General features: G+C 44.0%; 1 protein-coding gene across 5 annotated transcripts in view; it reads right to left on the reverse strand.

Annotated features, from left to right (window-relative positions):
• Positions 1-20,022, reverse strand: part of utrn (utrophin) — a 517,764-nt gene that overhangs the window by 304,612 nt on the left and 193,130 nt on the right. For 4 of the 5 annotated variants that reach the window (XM_080199920.1, XM_080199919.1, XM_080199918.1 and 1 more), the window contains exons 39-45: positions 19,618-19,755; positions 19,275-19,427; positions 18,721-18,900; positions 18,295-18,474; positions 8,797-8,969; positions 4,745-4,895; positions 850-1,025 (exon numbers count right to left, since the gene is read on the reverse strand). In XM_080199920.1, coding sequence (XP_080056046.1) covers positions 850-1,025; positions 4,745-4,895; positions 8,797-8,969; positions 18,295-18,474; positions 18,721-18,900; positions 19,275-19,427; positions 19,618-19,755 — 1,151 coding nt within the window. The remainder of the gene's footprint in view (positions 1-849; positions 1,026-4,744; positions 4,896-8,796; positions 8,970-18,294; positions 18,475-18,720; positions 18,901-19,274; positions 19,428-19,617; positions 19,756-20,022) is intronic. The other variant, XM_080199921.1, reaches the window with a different exon arrangement.

Below are 20,022 nucleotides of genomic sequence, written 5' to 3' on the forward strand. Positions count from 1 at the left end.
ATCATCCCTTGCTACCACCCTGATGCTGTCCTTAATCAGCAGAGCTACGCCCCCCTCACCTTTTCCCTCCCGCCTATCCTTCCTAAACACTTGATACCCCTGGACATTCAGCTCCCAGTCCCTGTCACCTTGCAGCCACGTCTCTGTAATGGCCACCAGATCATATCCATTTGTGTCGATCTGCGCCACCAGCTCATCCACTTTATTCCGAATGCTTCGTGCATTCAGATAAAGTGCCTTCATCCCAGCCTTCACCTGGACCCTATTCATGCTCACGCCCCCTATTCCCTTTAATATTGGGACATCCTCGGCCTCCACCCTTACCTGTACCCTCTCCTTAACTTTAGGCCTCGTAATGTCACCTACCCTCGCACCCCCCCCCCCCCCCCCCCCAATTAGTTTAAAGCCCTGTCTACAGTCCTCTTTACACGATTTGCCAGGACTCTGGTTTTAGCACGGTTCAGACCCACCCCATCCCGCCCGAACAGGTCCCACCTACCCCAATACTGCTGCCAATGCCCCATAAATTCAAACCCATTCCTCCCACACCAATCCCTGAGCCACTCATTCACTTCCTTAATCCTATCAACCCTACGCCCGTCCGCACTCAGTTCAGGCAGTAGCCCAGAGATGACCACCTTGTCAGTTCTACTTTTTAATTCCATTCCCAGCTTTTCATACTCCCTCCCCAGATCCTCAGTTCGCATTTTGCCGACGTCGCTGGCACCCACATGTACCACAATTACACAATGATCAACCTATACACCTCTCTGTGAGACAAAGATTCACCACAACTCTCTCAGAATGTAGTGCAATAATGACTCACTATCCACCCCTTCAAACATTTACCTTTGGTTACGATCTTTAACTTCCACAGAAATTGCTCTCCAGCGTTTATTTAATCCGCTGAGTTTCTCCTGCAGGAGACATCCATCCGCTGTTGAAAGCTGCCGTATTATATCTGCGCCAGAGGCATTTAAAGTTACGTACATTGGCCGGTGGCTGCTGAGACCTTCTTCTAGTTCCTAGCATGGAAATAACAGCATTGTTGCAGAAAGAAAACAGATTATGGACTATCTTCCACTTTATCCAACAAAGCTAATCACCACTTTACCACAAAACAATTTTACCTAAATCAAAATGAAGTGCCAAGCTACTGAAGCTACAACACAGGATTACTTAGAAACATCGAAGATAGAAGTAGGAGTAGACCATTCAGCTCTTCGAGCCTGCTCCTCCATTCATTACGATCAGGCCTGATTTCCAACTCAACATCCTGATCCCACATCCCCCACATCCTTTGATCCCTCTTGCCTCAAGAGTTATATCTAATTCCTTCTTAGAAAACATGCGATGTTTTGGCCTCAACTGCGATTTCCACAGGCCTACCACTGTCAGGGCGAAGAAATTTCTCCTCATCTCAGTCCTAAAAGGTTTACCCCTTAGACTATGACCCCTAGTTTTGGAAAACCCACCAAAAGGAACATCCTTCTTGCATCTACCCTTTGCATCCTGTTAGAATTTTATAGGTTTATATGAGATTCCACCCCTCTCCCCTCCCCCCATCAAACCCCCCACCCCCAATTCTTCTGAACTCCAGTGAATATGATCCTTACTGACTCAATCTCTCCTCATTCATCCGTCCTGCCATCCTAGGACCCAAGCTGCATGATGAACAAAGGATGCATGTTGTAAACAGAGCTCATGATCCTCCAACCATCTGATCTGATCAAAGCTCTGCAGTCTTGGCACATTCGATTGTAAACGAGCAATTGAACAACTAATGGGGAGAGCAGGTTCCACAAACTTTCCCATCTTATACAAAAGGGGAGGCCAGCAGGCCAGAGTAGAAGACAAGGTTGAAGCTTATCCAGGTGGATGATCAATCTCAGCCTCTTCCTGAGGTACCTGGCTTCACAAAAGTAAATTTTCAACCATTTCAATTAACCCAATGAGGCATCAAGAAATGGCTGCAAACTTCCTGTACTTAAGTTTCTCTTATAAATAAACATCTTTTATTCCTAACAAAGTCTGAAGGCTCTTGCAAACGCCACAACATAACATGATGAGGCAGGTCAATTGGATGGCACAACCTACCTGTGAGTAGCTAGTTTATTTCAGACATGGAAAGTGAAAGTGGAAGTAAAGAAGGACAAGGGTTTTGGGGAAAAGATATGCCCAGCTGGAAGAAAGCTGTGTTTCAGATTTTTTTAAAAATGAAAAATCTGGAAAGAAAGCAGATATTGGCTACAGTTAAACAAATTCCAAAGTAAAAAAGAGAAAAAGTCTCAGGGAACTGCAAAGCTTGTACTAAAAGCACAAGAAAATGAAAAGCTGAGAATTGCAGATCTCCCGATCTGAACAAAGCCTGCCAGCAACCATTCCCGCACCAAGGGGCTACAGGCAGTGAGGCCTGACAGTTTTCAGAAGAGGAGAAGTCCTTTAAGTCCTAAATAAAAAGAAAAAGTTCAAAGAAAATAATGGCCCTCAAATGGACAGCATTTACCATAAAGGAAAGTAACAAAAATAAGCACATTTCAAGAGAAAAAAGATTTTCTGGCAGCGAGGAAACACGAAAAAGGCTCAAAAATCAAAGCAAGATTCTTGCACCAGCCAGAAAGAGATAACAGTCTACAAAAAAGGTCCAAGGAGGAAGAACTGTAGTTTCCCACCAAAACTGCACAAGCATGGGAAAAGCATACAGAAAGAGAGAGAGAGAAACAGCAGTTTAAAAAAACGTTAACAGTCTTACAGTAGGAATGCATTTAAAATTGTACAACGTTTAACAAAACAATCACAAGAGGCAACAAAGGACAAGGAACAGAAAAATCAGATAAGACCCCAGATAGAGGGTGGCTTTAAAGAGAGCAACTCTAAAATGAAGGTCCGTAAGCAATGTGAGACTTTAGAGGAGGAAGTTAAGTCCTCAAGAAAGAGGCACTGCTGGAGCTCGGAGAAGAGAGCAAAAGTCCCCTTAAAGGGGGCACTGAAAAATCCTGGAGAGGCGGAGAGCCATAAGGAGGACAATAAAAGATCCTTGAAGGAGGGCACCCAAAGACCCCAGAAGGATGGCACCCAAGACCCCTGAAGGAAGGTAACTAAAGACTCCCAAAGCATGCAAACTAAAGACCCCCTCAAGGAGAGCAATGAAAGTCCCCCAGGAGAGCAACAACAGAAGATCCTAAATGACTCAATAAAGTGTTGAAAGCAAGCGAGACTCAGTTGCACACATCCTTTTATATTGTAATAAGAAGTGCCTTGAAAGATTAGTAGTAAACTACAAGCAAACAACGAAGCTGTAATCAGTCGAAAAATACGACAAGCCCCAGAAAAGAAAAAGTAAGAATGAAAGAAGAAGAGTTGGATAAACTTCGTCAAGAATTATAGCAAATAGAAAATGAAGTAAAAGTTTGTGAATTGTGATCTAATGAGAAGCAGCCCAGCTATATCAAAGCTAAAAGGAAACAGGCACTATGAAGAAGGAGGAAGTAGCTAGGAAATTTATCTGGACGAGAAAAAGTACAACATTCAGCAGCAAGTGGTGAAGGAGCTGGAGTTGGAGCATAAAGCTGTGAACAAAAGGTAAAAAAAAAGGCTGAGAGAAAAAATATAAGAAATATGAGCAGGAGAAGGCCATCTAGCCCCTCGAGCCTGCCCCACCATTCAATAAGGTCATGGCTGATCTGAAGTGGATCAGTTCCACTTTCCCACTTTCTCCCCATAACCCTTAATTCCCTTGTCTGTCAAAAACCTACCTACCCATGACTTAAATATATTTAGCAAGGTAGCCTCCACCACTTCAACGGGCAGAGAATTCCAGAGATTCACCACCCTTTGAGTGAAGAAGTTCCTCCTCAACTTCCAAACATGGAACTTGACAAAAGAGATCATAGCATGGAACTCAGAAGAGCCAAGGAAATCCCATGTAGTGGATGCTATCAGTTTTTGTGATGGGTGAGACAGCTGCTGGTCTCGGAGTGAAATGCATCAAAAATTTGTTCCATGGCGCCCATGCACAACATTCTGTAGCATTTACTGCAAGGGTCACCATTCTGTTGAAGCAGGAATTAGGGCAGTATCATTTACCAGAGCCATTATTGGGAATTCTCTAGTGATCCAATTGAATGATTGAACTAACATTTGATGTGGCAAATGAGCTGGAGAAATTGGCATTCTGCAGAGGGACAGGAACTATCTGGTGTTCTAGGGTACTGTGGAGGGCATAGCAATGGACAAACCCAAAGAGAGAACACAACTGTTGGAACAAGTTAGCAATTCAGGGGAATTATCTACTGAAAAAAGAGACAAGAAGAAGGATGAAATTATGAACATCGAGGTAGAGTTCAATGCAACCAACATAGCAACCCATCATCCCAGTACGAAAGAAAAGCCAGACAGCTTTAATGACTATTGTCCGGTGACTCTGACATCCATTATAAAGTGCTTTGAAAAGTTAGTCGTAGTACAAATCAATTCCAGCCTCTCACATTGCCTGCATGCACCACAATTTACCTACCACCGCAACAGGTCCACAGCAGACGCCATTCCCCTAGCCCTGCACTCAACCCTGGAACACCTAGATAACAAAGACATCTATGTCAGGCTCCTAATTATCGACTACAGCCCAGCCTTCAACTGTTCCTGCTTGTAAAGGGATCAAGAATGAGAGTTAAAATCAATTGCAAAAGAAGGTAAGTTCAAATTATTTAACGTGAATAGAATGAATGAATGACAAACAACTCACCTGTTGGTGAATTCTCGCTTTCTCCAAATCCAGGCCGCCATTTTGGCTTCGGGCACCACGTAGTAACTGTTCAGCTTCCATCTCCCATTGATTCATGTCATTCATGTCACAGTGAAATTGTCGCCACTCCTCCACAGCCTTATCATAACAACTGGCGAAAAGACAAGAAATTCATATTCTGGTGCTATGTTGCTGCTTTGCTCACAATCTAAGTAGCCACTATCTAATGCATGCAACAAGACTTCCTCAGACAGTATCTTTCTTGCTACTTTAGGAATTGGAGAATATGGTATTGACTCATTGGGCCGAAAGGCCTCCTTATATGTCACTAATGACTCAAATATAGAATCATGGAATTATAGAATCTACAGTGCAGAAGAAGAGCATTCAGCACATCAAGCCTATACCGACAACAATCCCACCCAGGTCCCATCCCTGTAATCCCACATATTTACCCTGCTAATCCCCCTGATACTAACTAAGGGTCAATATAGCATAGCCAATCAACCTAACCCACGCATCTTTGGACTGTGGGAGGAAACTGGAGCACCCAGAGGAAATCCACACAGACATGGGGAGAAAATGCAAACTTCACATAGACAGTGACCCGAGGCCAGAATCGAACTCAAGTCCCTGGTGCTGTGAGGCAGCAGTGCTAGCTACTGTGCCACTGTGCTGCCTCATATGTACCTATTTATCTGTAGAAACAATCACATTCAGCCAGCTAATCATGTCAACAACTTGTACTTGTTTGGACTTTTATTGTAAGAAAATTTCCCAAGACACTTGACAGAGACATGATAAAGCAAAATGTGACACCCAGCCATATGGAAAAGTATAAGGCAGCTGATCAAAAACTGCCCAAGAAAGAAGCTTTTTTCGCTGAGATTCTACTCTTCGGGAGTGGAGCTTTCTCAGAAAGTTGTTGCATGGGAATTGGAAGCCAGGTTTCTGTTTGGATCACTCTCCAAGAGTGTCAAAAGGCTGGAAATCTACGTAAGCAGCTTTGGTTTCTGTGTTAATTGGTTCTAAAGAAGGGACTCATGTCTGTAGGGAATACTGCTAAATTGGAACAATAGAGATAGCTAGCTGTTAAGAATTATATTTTGTCATGTTTAAGCATTTTAATTGGTAAACATTGCACTAATGCTTTTTGTTATTTTCTAACTGTGCTCTTAAATGAAGTTTGTTTTGATAAAAGCTTCCTAGTAGGTTACTTGAATCATACCTGGAGTGAAACACTTTCTGTTCACCCTAATGCCAAAATCAAGTCTAAAGGTTGGGGTCTAGGTTAACTTCATAAAATACCTTGGAATTTGTGATCAGATCCTTAATAATGTCAAACAAATAGCCTGATCATTTAGAACATAGAAAATAACAGCGCAGTAAAGGCCCTTCGGCCCTCGATGTTGCACCGACCACTGGAACCAATCTAATGGCCCTCTAACCTAAACTATTCCAATGTTATCCATATGTCTATCCACTGACCATTTGAACGCCCTTAAAGTTGGCGAGTCCACATTTGCTGCAGGCAGGGCATTCCTCGCCCTTACTACCCTCTGAGTAAAGAACCTACCTCTGACATCCATCCTATAATTACCACCCCTCAATTTAAAGCTATGTCCCCTCATGTTAGCCATCACCATCCGAGGAAGAAGGCTCTCACTGTCCACCCTATCTAACCTTCTGATCATCTTGTATGCTTCAATTAGGTCACCTCTTAATCTTCTTCTGTCTAACGAAAATAACCTCAAGTCCCTCAGCCTTTCCTCATAAGACCTTCCCACCATACCAGGCAACATCCTGGTAAACCTCCTCTGCACCCTTTCCAAAGCCTCCACATCTTTCTTATAATGCGGCGACCAGAACTGTACGCAATACTCCAAGTGCGGCCGCATCAGAGTTTTGTACAGTTGCAACATGACCTCACGGCTCCAAAATTCAATCCCTCTATCAATAAAAGCTAACACACCATACGCCTTCTTAACAACCTTATCAACCTTGGAGTACTGTGCGCAGTTCTGGTCGCCTCACTACAGGAAGGATGTGGAAGCTATTGAGGGGGTGTAGAGGAGATTTACAAGGATGTTGCCTGGATTGGGAGGCATGCTTTATGAGGATAGGTTGAGGGAGCTAGGTCTCTTCTCCCTGGAGAGATGAAGGTTGAGAGGCGACCTGACAGAGGTTTATAAAATGTTGAGAGGTATAGATAGGGTGGATTCTTGGAGGCTATTTCCCAGGGCTGAAATGGTCGCTATGAGAGGACACAGGTTTAAGGTGCTGGGAAGCAAATACAGAGGAGATATTAGGGGTAAGTTTTTCACTCAGAGGGTGGTGAGTGAGTGGAATCGGCTGCCGTCAGTGGTGGTAGAGGTGAACTCGCTGGGGTCTTTTAAAAGACTTCTGGGTGAGTACATGTGATTTAATGGGATTGGGAGTTACAGATAGTTCTATGGCTTGGTAGGTATGGGCGTGATCGGCGCAACTTGTGGGCCGAAGGGCCTGTTTGTGCCGTAGTGTTCTATGTTCCATGTTCTATGTAGGTTAACCTGGGTGCCAACTTTCAGGGATCTATGCACATGTACACCGAGATCTCTCTGTTCGTCAACCCTACCAAGAATCTTTCCATTAGCCCTATATTCTGTACTCCCGTTACTCTTTCCAAAGTGAATCACCTCACACTTTTCCACATTAAACTCCATTTGCCACCTCTCAGCCCAGCTCTGCAGCTTTAGGAATTGTAGAGGAGTCAAGAGAAGTAGCGGTGGTCCAAAAGGACAAGGAGCAATTGTTATATTCACATTTGATATCAAATGAATTTTGTTTCATCCAAATCTACTCAGTAGATGCTAGAAACCCTACAGTGCAGTAAGAGGCCATTCAACAACCATTCGAGTCTGCACTGACAACAATCTCACCCCAGGCCCTATCCCCACAATCCCACACATTTACCACATTAATCCCTCAAACCTATACATCCTGGGACACTAAGAGACAATTTTTTAGCATGGCCAATCAACCTAACCTGCACATCTTTGGACTGTGGGAGGAAGCCAGAGTACCTGGAGGAAACCCACAAGGACATGGTGAGAATGTCCACAAGACAGTGACCCAAGCAGGAATTGAACCCAGGTCCCTAGAGCTGTGAGGCAGCATTGCTGCCCCGATTTAAGCTTAGGCCAGAGATTTTGGCATCATCCCCTCCAAATTGCCTGTTGTTCAACAAAGAGCCTTTGAATTAATCCTTTTCATGGGTCACATATTATTGCTGGTACCTGAGAATATAAATTGCTGTTGTGGTTGTCTGCTAACTACGTCAATCAGAATAAAAGTAAGCTTAATTATGAGTCATCATGTAAATTCTGGAAGTGTAAAGTTTCTTCAATAGGAAACCTCTAAAACATTCTCCTCAACGTTTTACTGCCAATTGTCCAGCATCATTCACAATTTCTCAGATACTGAAGCAGTTTGTGCCCACATGCAGCAAACCTGGATAACATTCAGGTTTGGGCTATTAAGTGGCAAATAACATTCACACCAAACAATTGCCAGCATTGATCATCTCTTTCAACAGAGGATCCAATCACCTCACCTTAGCACTCAATAGGATCATTATTGCTGAATACCCCACTATTAACATGCTGGTGGTTATCATTGACCAGAAACTGAACTAGATGAGCCATACATATTTGTGGCCACAAGAGCAGTTCAGGGGCTGGAAATTCTGTGGCAAATAACTAATCTTCTGATTTGAAAAGTCCATCAGCAGTTTGCTGTTTGACAATACTAAATTCAAGGTAACTTTTAGAATCTGATTTTTTTCTCATCAGACCAAGGACACTGACAACAAAAGAACATCTCAAGTACCTTTTCAAATGATAATACCAGCATAGTCTGCACTTGGACCACCTTCTCTCCATATGGCTCAGTAGCAAAGATCATTGAACCATCATGCTTTTACCAAAGATTATGTTGTAATTTTTTACTACAGTATATACACAGCAACCAAGCACTAGGACAATATAATGCCAACAATAATACTGCTTGCATACCTTTTGCGATCATTGTACATCCTGTTCACTCGATCCCATTCTGCATGGAGTTGTGTCAGCGTATCCCCTATCTGGACAACTTCAGCTGCAGATGCTTCGAGAAGGGCATCAGGTTGATTCTCATGAATATCCTCCAGTTGCTCTCCTAGTTTCTCCAGCATGTCCTTTATATTCTGTAAAAGATGGAAATGTTTAATTAACTTGGACATCACTGGATGGCAGGCTGTCACTAAAGAGGTGACATTTAGAAAACCAAAAATAGACTGGACAATATGAATATTGCAACCTTATCAATTAACTACTGAAATAAAAGTTGGATGGCCTCTGCCTCTGAGCCCACAATACAATCTCTTCAAAATATACTCTTCACTAACACTGTGTGCAGGTCTGGTTGCCACATTATCCGAAGGATGTGATTACTGGAGGGCATGCAGAAGAGATTCACAGGATGCTGCTTGAAATGGAACATTTAAGTTATGGAGAGAGCTTGGATAGACTTGAGTTGTTTTCATTGGAACAAAGAAGACTGAGAGGCAACCTCATCGAGGTGTACAAGATTATGAGAAACATGGACAGGGTAGACAAGGAGCAACTGCTCCCCTTAGGTGAAAAGTCAGTCACAAGGGAACACAGGTTCAAGGTGAGGGGCAGGAAGTTTAGAGGGGATGTGAGGAGAAGCTTTTTTACCCAGAGAGTGATGATGGTTTAGGGTGCGCTGCCTAGGAGAGTGGTAGAAGTGCATTGCCTCACATCCTTTAAAAAGTATCTGGATGAGCACTTGATGCATTTTAACATTCAGAGCTATGGGCCAAGTGCTGGCAGACGGGATTAAATGGGAGTTCAGGTGTTTCTAATGTCCTGGTGCAAACTCGATGGGCCGAAGGGCCTCTTCTGTGCTGTATGATTCTATGAACAGGCCCAAACAACTTCAATCTACAGCTAAGCAATGAGCAATCGTCCAAGCATATTCTCCTGATCATTCATTTTCGTTTTAGCCATTTACCTAAAAGCAAATAAGCCTGCATTGTGAATTCGATCGCTATACTAAATGAACTAGCAAGATTAACAGCCTGCAGTACAATTGAAATTTCTGTGGACAACAGACATCTAATTGTGCACAATGTCAAAGTTGAGAATTTTTTAAAGTATTTATTCTTTCACAGGATGCAGGTGTTGCTGGTTAGCCACATTTATTACCCATTCCTAATTGCCCTTGGGAAGGTGGTGGTCAGTCATCTTCTTGAACCGCAGCCATCTGGTGTAGAGTCACCCACATTTCTGTTCCAAAGGAAGTTCCAGGATTTTGACCCAGCAACAGTGAAGGAACAACAGAAACAAGCACAGTTCCAGCTCAGGTTTTGAATGAAGGAAGTTGACGCACAAATCCTTTGGAAGAGTGGTTAGTTGCTCACTCCCAAGTTTTCAATGGGGCATTAAAAAGTAAACATCTGCAGCTCCAGTGAGTTCAGCTTCACCACAACATCCTCGTGGCCATTCCCATCCCAACATATCCCCAGTGTCTTGCTCACTGCCACCATTTTATTACTGGATCTGTGTATTGGCAGTTTGCATTAGTTCCAGTTAATCCAATCTCATCCATCCTCATAGCCAACATTACTCCATCCATGTGAAGAAGTGTCAGGCCCAACAAGATCAAATGGTTACAATTAAATACAAGTAGTAACTAATAAGCCCACATCTTACATAGCGCAATGTCACAGCAATCCAAAAATCTACCAGCTCATAGAGCCATAGAGGTTTACAGCATAGAAATAGGCCCTTCAACCCAAGTTGCCCCTGCCACCCTTTTTCTAAAACCCCAAAGCTAGTCCCAATTGCCCAGATTTGCCCATATCCCTCCATACCCATCTTACCCATGTATCTGACTAAATGCTTTTTAAAAGACAAAATTGTACCCGCCTCTACTACTACTTCTGGCAGTTTGTTCCAGACATTTACCAGCTTGTGTGTGAAAACATTGCTCCTCTGGACACTTTTCTATCTCTCCCCTCTCACCTTAAACCTATGCCTTCTAGTTTTAGACTCCCCTACCTCTGGGAAAAGACATGACTAACTAGCTGATCTATGCCCCTCATTACTTTATAGACTTCTACAAGATCACCCCTAACTCTCCTACGCTCCAGAGAAAAAAGTCCCAATCTATCCAGCCTCTCCTTATAATTCAAACCATCAAGCCCCAGTAGCATCCTAGTAAATCTTTTCTGCACTCCTTCTAGTTTAATAATATCCTTTCTATAACAAGTGACCAGAAATGTACTCAGTATTCCAAGTGTGGCCTTACCAATATCTCGTATAACTTCAACAAGACGTCCCAACTCCTGTTTTCAATGTTCTGACTAATGAAACCAACGTGCTTAATGCCTTCTTCACCACTCTGTTCACCTGTGACTCCACTTTCCATGAGCTATGAACATGTATTCCGAATAAATCTTAGATTAGTAGTTTCTTAAAAGACACTGACATTTCCAGTAGATTTTTAAAAGTAATCTGAAGGCCATCAATCTGTCACAGTGAACACTACACACTTGGTGTTGGTGCATCCTGTCCTTTTGGTGGCTAATGGTAAGTTCCTTGGTAGTGTGGTTGAGCAGAGAGATCTCAGTGTCCATGTCCATAGACCCCTGAAAGTTGGCACCCAGGTTGCTAGAGTTGTTAACTTTTATTGTGTGTCAGCTTTTACAGTGTGTTAGCTTTTATTGGTAGAGAGATTGAGTTTAGGAGCCATGAGGTCATGTTGCAGCTGTATAAAACTCTGGTGCAGCCGCGTTTGGAATATTGCGTACAGTTCTGGTTGCCGCATTATAGGAAGGATGCGGAAGCACTGGAAAGGTTGCAGAGGCCATTTGCCAAAATGTTGCCTGGTATGGTGGGAAGGTCTTATGAGGAAAGGTTGAGTGACTTGAGGCTGTTTTCATTAGAGAGAAGAAGGTTAAGAGGTGACTTAATAGAAGCATATAACATGATCAGAGGATTAGATAGGGTGGACAGCGAGAGCCTTTTTCCTCGGATGGAGATGGCTAGCACAAGGAGACATAGCTTTAAATTGAGGGGTGATAGATATAGGACAGATGTCAGAGGTAGGTTCTTTACTCAGAGTAGTAAGAGCGCGGAATGCCCTGCCTGCAACAGTAGTGGATTCGCCAACATTAAGGGCATTAAAATGGTGACTGGATAAACATATTGATGATATTGGAATAGTGTAGGTTAGATGGGCTTTAGATTGGTTTCATAGGTTGGTACAACATCGAAGGCCGAAGGGCCTGTACTGCGCTGTAATGTTCTATGTTCTATTAGTAAGACCATCAAGAGGTAGCTTTGAACTAGATGTATTACAAACCAGCTATAGCATCAGTACAGATTGCAAGAACGCAAACTTTACATACGTATAAAGCAAAGTTTAAAAATTAGTGCAACGTCTTTAATTTCTAATGTTGATGGTCCTACCCAGTCAATTCTTTTATTAGTCATTAAAATTGGCAGTCAGCAGACTTCATGGAAATATTTTAAACATACAGATCCGCCTTCACCAATTCCAGAATCATGTGTGCAGGAAATACAACCAAGCTGTCCAATAACATTGCTTCAAGGCTTTTTAAAAAAATATTTGTCTCCTGTTAATACAGATTCTGGAATTTCTGTATTTATGATCCCTCGCTTGGTATTAAATTATTTTTCTGAGACACCAGCAGCAGACTTGCTCACTCAGGGAAAACTCAGCAGTGGTCCACAGAACTGAGGATTCACCATAAAGAAACACCCTAAGCTGGCTTCCATCCCACCAAAATCTGAATTGAAGATAGACAAATATAGAGACACAAATGCTCCCTATGTGCTAACTGCACCATAATCAAGATCTCTTGAAAGTGACCAACGCCAATTTCTGCAGCAGCTTAAGCATAAGCAGAATGCACATCTGTGGCACTTCTCTGTGGACTATATGTACTTATAGCTAAAGAGACCCATAAGGCTTTGAAATTTATTAAATTCACTCTAAAACCTGATCAACATTTACATCTCTCCCACTCACAATTTCCACAGCAACGAACAAATTCCAAGAAAATATCTACTGCCAAGAAATTGTTGGATCAGAATATAAAAACATAAACTGAATTCCAATGGTATATCAGGCTGTACTTCAGGGAAATGTAGACATTACGGGGGCGATTCTCCTAGTTAAAGCAGCGCAGTAGACCGGGAGACTCAAGCAGAGGCCGTGTAACGGGCTTCCCACTGGGAGCCACAGCCTCCGCAAGTCTCCAACCGCCAGATTTCCAGTGCCATCAGCTCTGTGCCAGAACTCTATCTGGAGCTGAATAAATTATGCGAATAGTAATTTAAATGTAATTAGCGGGTCTGGGCCCGCTAGCCTCCCGCAGCCTCCCCCCCCCACAAGAGTGCTACACTCCAGCGGAGTTTATAATAGCCCCCCACCAGCGGGGAGTTGCTAGCCCGACCCCATTGGAGTGAAGGGGGGCCATCAAGGCCATCCTGAAGGTGGTGGGGGAGTGGGGGAGGGGAGGGGAGTGGGGGAGGAGTGGGGGAGGGGAGTGGAGTGGGGGAGGTGGGGTGGGGGAGGTGGGGTGGGGAGGGGGGAGGTGGGGTGGGGAGGGGGGAGGTGGGGTGGGGAGGGGGGAGGTGGGGTGGGGTGGGGAGGGGGGTGGTGGGGTGGGGAGGGGGGTGGTGGGGTGGGAGGGGGGGAGGGGGGGAGTAGGGGGGGAGTGGGGAGGGGGGGGAGGGGGGGGAGGGGTGCTTCCAACTTGGCAGTGCCAGCCTAGCCCCTTGGCAGTACCCCACCAGGCACTGGGTGCCAAGAGGAAAGGGCCTTTAACAGCAGGGCCTCTAATGAGGGAAGGGGCGATCAGTGGGGATAAAGGGTCCTGCTGCCAGTCGGCAGTGAAAAACGGAGGGAGGCCAGAGATTGGGGCTGGCCATGGGGGGAGTGTCAGCCTGCCAGGGAGGACTGTGGGGGGGAGCTGGACTGTTGGGGTGGTGGGGGGGGGTTTGAGGTGGACTGGTGGGTGGTGGGGGGGGTATCGCACAGCCAGTGTTGCGGGGTCACAGGGCTGTTCAGCGATCGGGAGGCCGGCAGTGCATGGCTATTGCAAATGGCACTGATCTCAGCACTGACAGATCAGTACATGCACAATGGCCCACTCGGCGTAATGCTGCCAGTGTCACCAGTGAGAATCAGCCCTGCCCACTGATTTTTTAATGATATTCACGCTCGTGCACTCTGCTGTGTACCAAGTGGGGGAGATTCATTTTGAATATTTCGCTGAAAAAACCAGCAGAATTTACTCCAGTTTTTACGTGAATTTGACACTTGGAATGTTTTTGTGAGAATCCCACCCCACATTGCACATTCTTGAAAGTAATTTCAAACAGTTCACTAAAACCCATGAATTGCTCCCTCTATGGGCTGCTGAGTAAAAGTACCACTTATTGTCATAAGAAACTACACAGACCCAAAATCCCTGGTTCAGTCCCTGATCTGAGCTGAATGAGTTGATCTGAAATCAGAAGAATCTGAGACATTACAATTAGTTTATAAAAGAAGACAAACCTGCAGCTGCATCTCAAGTTAGAGGAAACATTTATAAAAACTGCATTGAATTCAGACTACCTGCCAGATGTTATACCTGCCTCACTCAAATCAAATTGCTAATTACAAATCACTAAGAGCCAATTTTCAGCAGATATCTATTTGAATTTTACGCTTCAGTCACATTGATGTAAATGAATTTCCCTGATCGTGTTGTGAATTCACTGTTGTTTAGTGCCCCTTTGTGATCAACATAAAATCATAAGACCATGAGACAAAGGAGCAAAATTAGGCCACTCGGCCCGTCGAGTCTGCTCCACCATTCAATCATGAGTGGTATTTTTCTCATCCCATTCTCCTGCCTTTTCCCCATAATTCCTGATCCCCTTATTAATCAAGAACCTATCTGTCTCTGCCTTAAAGACACTCAATGACCTGGCCTCCACAGCCTTCTGCGGCAAAGAGTTCCACAGTTTCACCACTCTTTGGCTGAAGAAGTTTCTCCTCATCTCTGTTTTAAAGGATCATCCCTTTAGCCTGAGGCTGTATCCTCTGGTTCTAGTTTTTCCTACAAGATGAAACATCCTCTTCATGTCCACTCTAAACAGGCCTCGCAGTATCCTGTGAGTTTCAATAAGATCCCCCCTCATCCTTCTAAACTCCAAAGGGTACAGATCCAGAGTCCTCAACCGTTCCTCATATGACAAGCTCTTCATTCCAGGGATCATTCTTGTGAATCTCCTCTGGACCCTTTCCAAGGCCAGCACATCCTTCCTTAAATGTGGGGCCCAAAATTGCTCACAATTTTCCAAATGGGGTCTGACCACACCCTTATACAGTCTCAGCAATACATCCCTGTTCTTGTATTCTAGTCATAAATTTGACTGAATTCCTTGAGGAGGTAACTAAGTGTGTAAATGAAAGTAGAGCAGTTGATGTTGTATACATGGATTTTAGTAAGGCATTTGATAAGGTTCCCCATGGTAGGCTCATGAAGAAAGTAAGGAGGTGTGGGATAAAAGGAAATTTGGCCAATTGGATAAGTAACTGGCTGTCTCATAGAAGATAGAGGGTGGTGGTGGAGGAAATATTTTCAGATTGGAGGCCAGTTGCCAACGGTGTACCACAGGGATCAGTGCTGGGTCCTCTGCTTTTGTGATTTTTATCAATGACTTGGAAGAGGGGGGCTGAAGGGTGAGTTAGTAAATTTGCTGATGACACCAAGATTGGTGGGGTGGTGGATGAGGTGGAGGGCTGTTGTAGGCTACAAAGAGACATTGATAGGATGCAGAAAAGTGGCAGATGGCATTTAACCCTGATAAGTGCAAGGTGATTCATTTTGGTACGACAAACTTGAATGCGGATTACAGGGTCAACAGCAGGGTTCTGGGGAATGTGGAGGACAGAGAGATCTTGGGGTTCATATCCACAGATCTCTGAAGGTTGCCACTCAAGTGGATAGAGCCGTGAAGAAGGTTTATGGTGTGTCGGTGTTTATTAACAGGGGGTTTGAGTTTAAGAGCCGTGGAGTTGTGCTGCAACTATATAAGACCTTGGTGAGACCACATTTGGAGTATTGTGTGCAGTTTTGGTCACCTCACTATAAAAAGGATGTGGAAGCATTGGAGAGAGTGCAGAGGAGATTTACCAGGATGCTGCCTGGTTTGGAGGGTAGGTCTTATAAGGAAAGGTTGAGGGGTCTGAGGCTTTTCTCTTTAGAGCGGAGGCGGATGAGAGGCAACTTAATAGAAGTTTATAAGATGGTGAGGGGGATAGATAGAGTGGACGTGCAGAGACAATTTCCTCAGGTAGATGTAGCTGTTACTCGGGAGCATAACTCTAAGGCTCATGGTGGGAGATATAGGAGGGATGTCCGAGGTAGATTCTTGACTCAGAGAGTGGTTGGGGTGTGGAATGGACTGCCTGCTGGGGTGGTGGAGTCGGACACTTTAGGAACTTTCAAGCAGTTACTGGATAGGCACATGGAGCACACCAGAATGATAGGGAGTGGGATAGTTTGATCTTGGGTTTGGACGTAGTTCAGCACAACATCGAGGGCCAAAGGACCTGTACTGTGCTGTACTGTTCTATGTTCTACAGAAGCAGTTTCTCATTGTTTACTCTGTCAAAACTCAAGATTTTGACATTTCCATCAAATCTCCTCTAACCTTCTCCGCTCGAAGGAGAACAATCCCATCTTCACCAATGATAAATAACTAATTAATCTGTTAAAAAATAGTTTATACAATTAATTGCAACAACTAGCAAATTTCTTGCAGCATAGAACAAAGAAAATTTCAGCACTGGAACAGGTCCTTCGGCCCTCCAAACCTGCACCGACCATGCTGCCCAACGGAACTAAAACCCGCTACCCTTCCGGGGACCATATCCCTCTATTCCCATCCTATTCGTGTATTTGTCCAGACACCTCTTAAAACTCACTATCATATCTGCTTCCATTACCTCCCCCGGCAGCAAGTTCCAGGCAGCCATCACCCTCTGTGCAAACAACTTGCCTCCTACACCTCCTTTAAACCTTGTCCCTTGCACCTTAAACCTATGGCCCCGGGTAACTGACTTTCCATGCTGGGAAAAAGCTTCTGACCATCCATTCTGTCCATGCCCCTCATAATCCTATCAGGTCTCCCCTCAACCTCTGCGTTCCAGTGAGAACAAGCCAAGTTTCTCCAACCTCTCCTCATAGCTAATGCCCTCCATGCCGAGCAACATCACGGTAAATCGCTTCTGTACCCTCTCCGAAGCCTTCACATCTTTCTGGTCGTGGGGCGAACAGAATTGAACACTCCAAGTGCAGCCTAACTGAGGTTCTGTAAAGTTGCAACATGACTTGCCAATTTTTGAACTCAATGCCCTGGCCGATGAAGGCAAGCATGCCGTAAGCCTTCTTGACTACCTTCTCCACTTGCGTTGCCACTTTCAGTCACCTGTGTACCTGTACACCCAATCCCTCTGTCTATCAATACTCTGAAGGGTTCTGCCATTTACTGTAAATTTCCTACCTTTATTAGACCTTCCAAAACGCATTACCTCACATTTGTCCGGATTAAACGCCATCTGTCATCTCTCCACCCAAGCCTCCAACCGATCTACAATCCTGCTATATCCTGATGGTTCCCATCGCTGTTCACAAATCCACCAACCTTTGTGTCATCCGCAAACTTACTATTCAAACCAGTTACATTTTCCTCCAAATCATTTATATATATTACAAACAACAAAAGGTCCCAGCAATGAATCCTGAGGAATGCCACTTGTCACAGCCCCTCCATTCAGAAATGCTCTTCCACTGCTACCCTCTCTGAGCCAGTTCTGAATCCACTTTGCCAGCTTACCTCTGATCCCATGTGACTTCATCTTCTGCACCAGTCTGTCATGAGGGAGCTTGTCAAAGGCCCTACTGAAGTCCATGTAGACAACATCCACTGCCCTACCCTCATCAATCATCTTCGTCACTTCCTCGAAAAACACGATCAAGTTAGTGAGACATGACCTCGCCTTCACAAAACCATGATGCTTCTCGCTAATACGTCCATTTATTTCCAAGTGGGAGTAAATCCTGTCTTGAAGAATTCTCTCCAATAATTTCCTGACCACTGGCCTAAGGCTCACCAGCCTGTAATTACCCGGATTATTCTTGCTACCCTTCTTAAACAAAGGAACAACACTGGCTATTCTCCGATGCTCTGGGACCTCCCCTGTAGCCAGGGAGAATAGTTCAGTTGACGGATGCAGTTTATATCAGAGCTGTCATAGGCTGTGGCATACAATGTACTACATATTTCAGGGCAGTTTTATCCAGTTTTATTCAGATCTGTGTTACTGTGTTAGTTCAGTGCTTGGTGGCTAAATTTCATTATAAGGCTCATTCATTGACATAAGCACCAACAAAGCACTTTCCACTACATCCAACACACCTTTAGGGAATCTTCCTGACTTGAAAAGTCCTCATATTTTCCATTGTTCAATTCTGGTGCATTCAGTGCTAGCTCAACATCAGCCAGAGCAAGCAATGCCTTGTTAATGTCCAGAAGATAATCTGATGGGAAATACTGTGATGCACTGGTGGTGTAATACCCAGCAATAACTCGTGTTTCCTGAGGAGAGAGACAGGAGAATCAAGTTAACTTCAAAGTAACATCCGGCGATGGCCAATTTCTGGATTCATCCATCAGTAGTTCTGCTTGCTTTGCAAACTCACATTAACATTACATTTTTGGAAAACCAGTAAAATACCACTTACAATCCCAATTCAAACATTAGGGTGGCTGGTTACACATGTTAAAATAAATTACCTTTGCTTTAACAATTTGGATTTTATAAAAAAGGGGAAACAATCTTACTGGATTCTTCAAATGCAGTGGCTGCTGAGTGGAAAGCTGGGTCTCTAACTGATGCCAACGCTTTTCTACAATGACGCTGTCCTTTCCTGCAGAGGCAATAGACCATCCCCCCAGACATTGGCCCTTCTTTATTAAGACATTAAAGTCCTCTCTCCGCTGTTCAAACTCGTGGGTTAGTTCCTGGAAAGACAAAGTACATTTTGAGACAATCACTGGAATTTTGGGATTTTATTACCTCCACTATAGCCCCAGAATTGGAGCAGGCATGGCTTACAGAGTAGAATTCTCCATTGGCTTCAGGTGGGATTTTACAAACCTCGCCCGAGTAAGGTCATAAAATACCGGCAAATATCTCTGGATTATCTGATACAATTTCCATATGATGTTACTTTGTGAAAAAAATAAAATCGATAATAAACAGCAGTTCCATGCATTTGGTCCTAATTCACATCTGCTGAAAAGCTTAACATCACTTGTGAGGAGGAAATACATTTCAAAATAACTACAAGGAACAAACCAAAGGACAGAAATTAAAAGCAGCTTAATTTTATTACCTGTAATCTCTTCTCATCTTCTGAGCTGGAAGAGTCCAACAGTCGCTGTTCAATGTCATCCAGCCACTGCAGGAACTGGCTTTCCTCTCTCTTGTACTGGTACCACCCTGGTGACAGCTCTCCTACTTGCACTTTCTGTGATAACTTTATTTCCTAAATGCCAGAACAAAAAAAATGTCTTCAACCTTAAATGAGTTCTTCCCTCAGATACATTTATATGAACAACCAGGTTACAAGACAATAGTTTGGGAATGGTTTACAAAGGTCAGTTTCTGCCCACAGATAATGATGTGGTTAATATCAGGACTACAAACTAGCCTTAACACCCTTTAACCACTCACACCTTAACAGAGGCATGCTTTGTCCGTAGCAGGATCAGTTTTTTGTGAATTTCTTTCTGTCTTCCATCATCGTTGGTCATCTGCAGCAGCCGCTCTCCTTTCTGTAGCATCTCCTCCACATCCGCTTCGTCGTCATCCACCTACAAAAGCAAATGTTTAAGTCGAAAGCAGACAAGACAGACCATGCATCCACACACATATTCCAACACTCTCAAACATGCGAGTGCACAAATATACCCACTCTGATCCACATGCAAACATAGCCACCCATCTATTCATGCCCATGCGAGCACATATGCATGCAGCTACATGAATACATGTTCACTAACAAACCCACATGCAAATACATACTCTCGAATTGGAAAGACGTTTCTGTGTTTAGATTCTAATGTAAATAGCACAAGGAT

This window comes from Carcharhinus amblyrhynchos, chromosome 12, assembly GCF_965287045.1.
Source record: "Carcharhinus amblyrhynchos chromosome 12, sCarAmb.v2.hapA, whole genome shotgun sequence".
Classification (NCBI taxonomy): domain Eukaryota; kingdom Metazoa; phylum Chordata; class Chondrichthyes; order Carcharhiniformes; family Carcharhinidae; genus Carcharhinus; species Carcharhinus amblyrhynchos.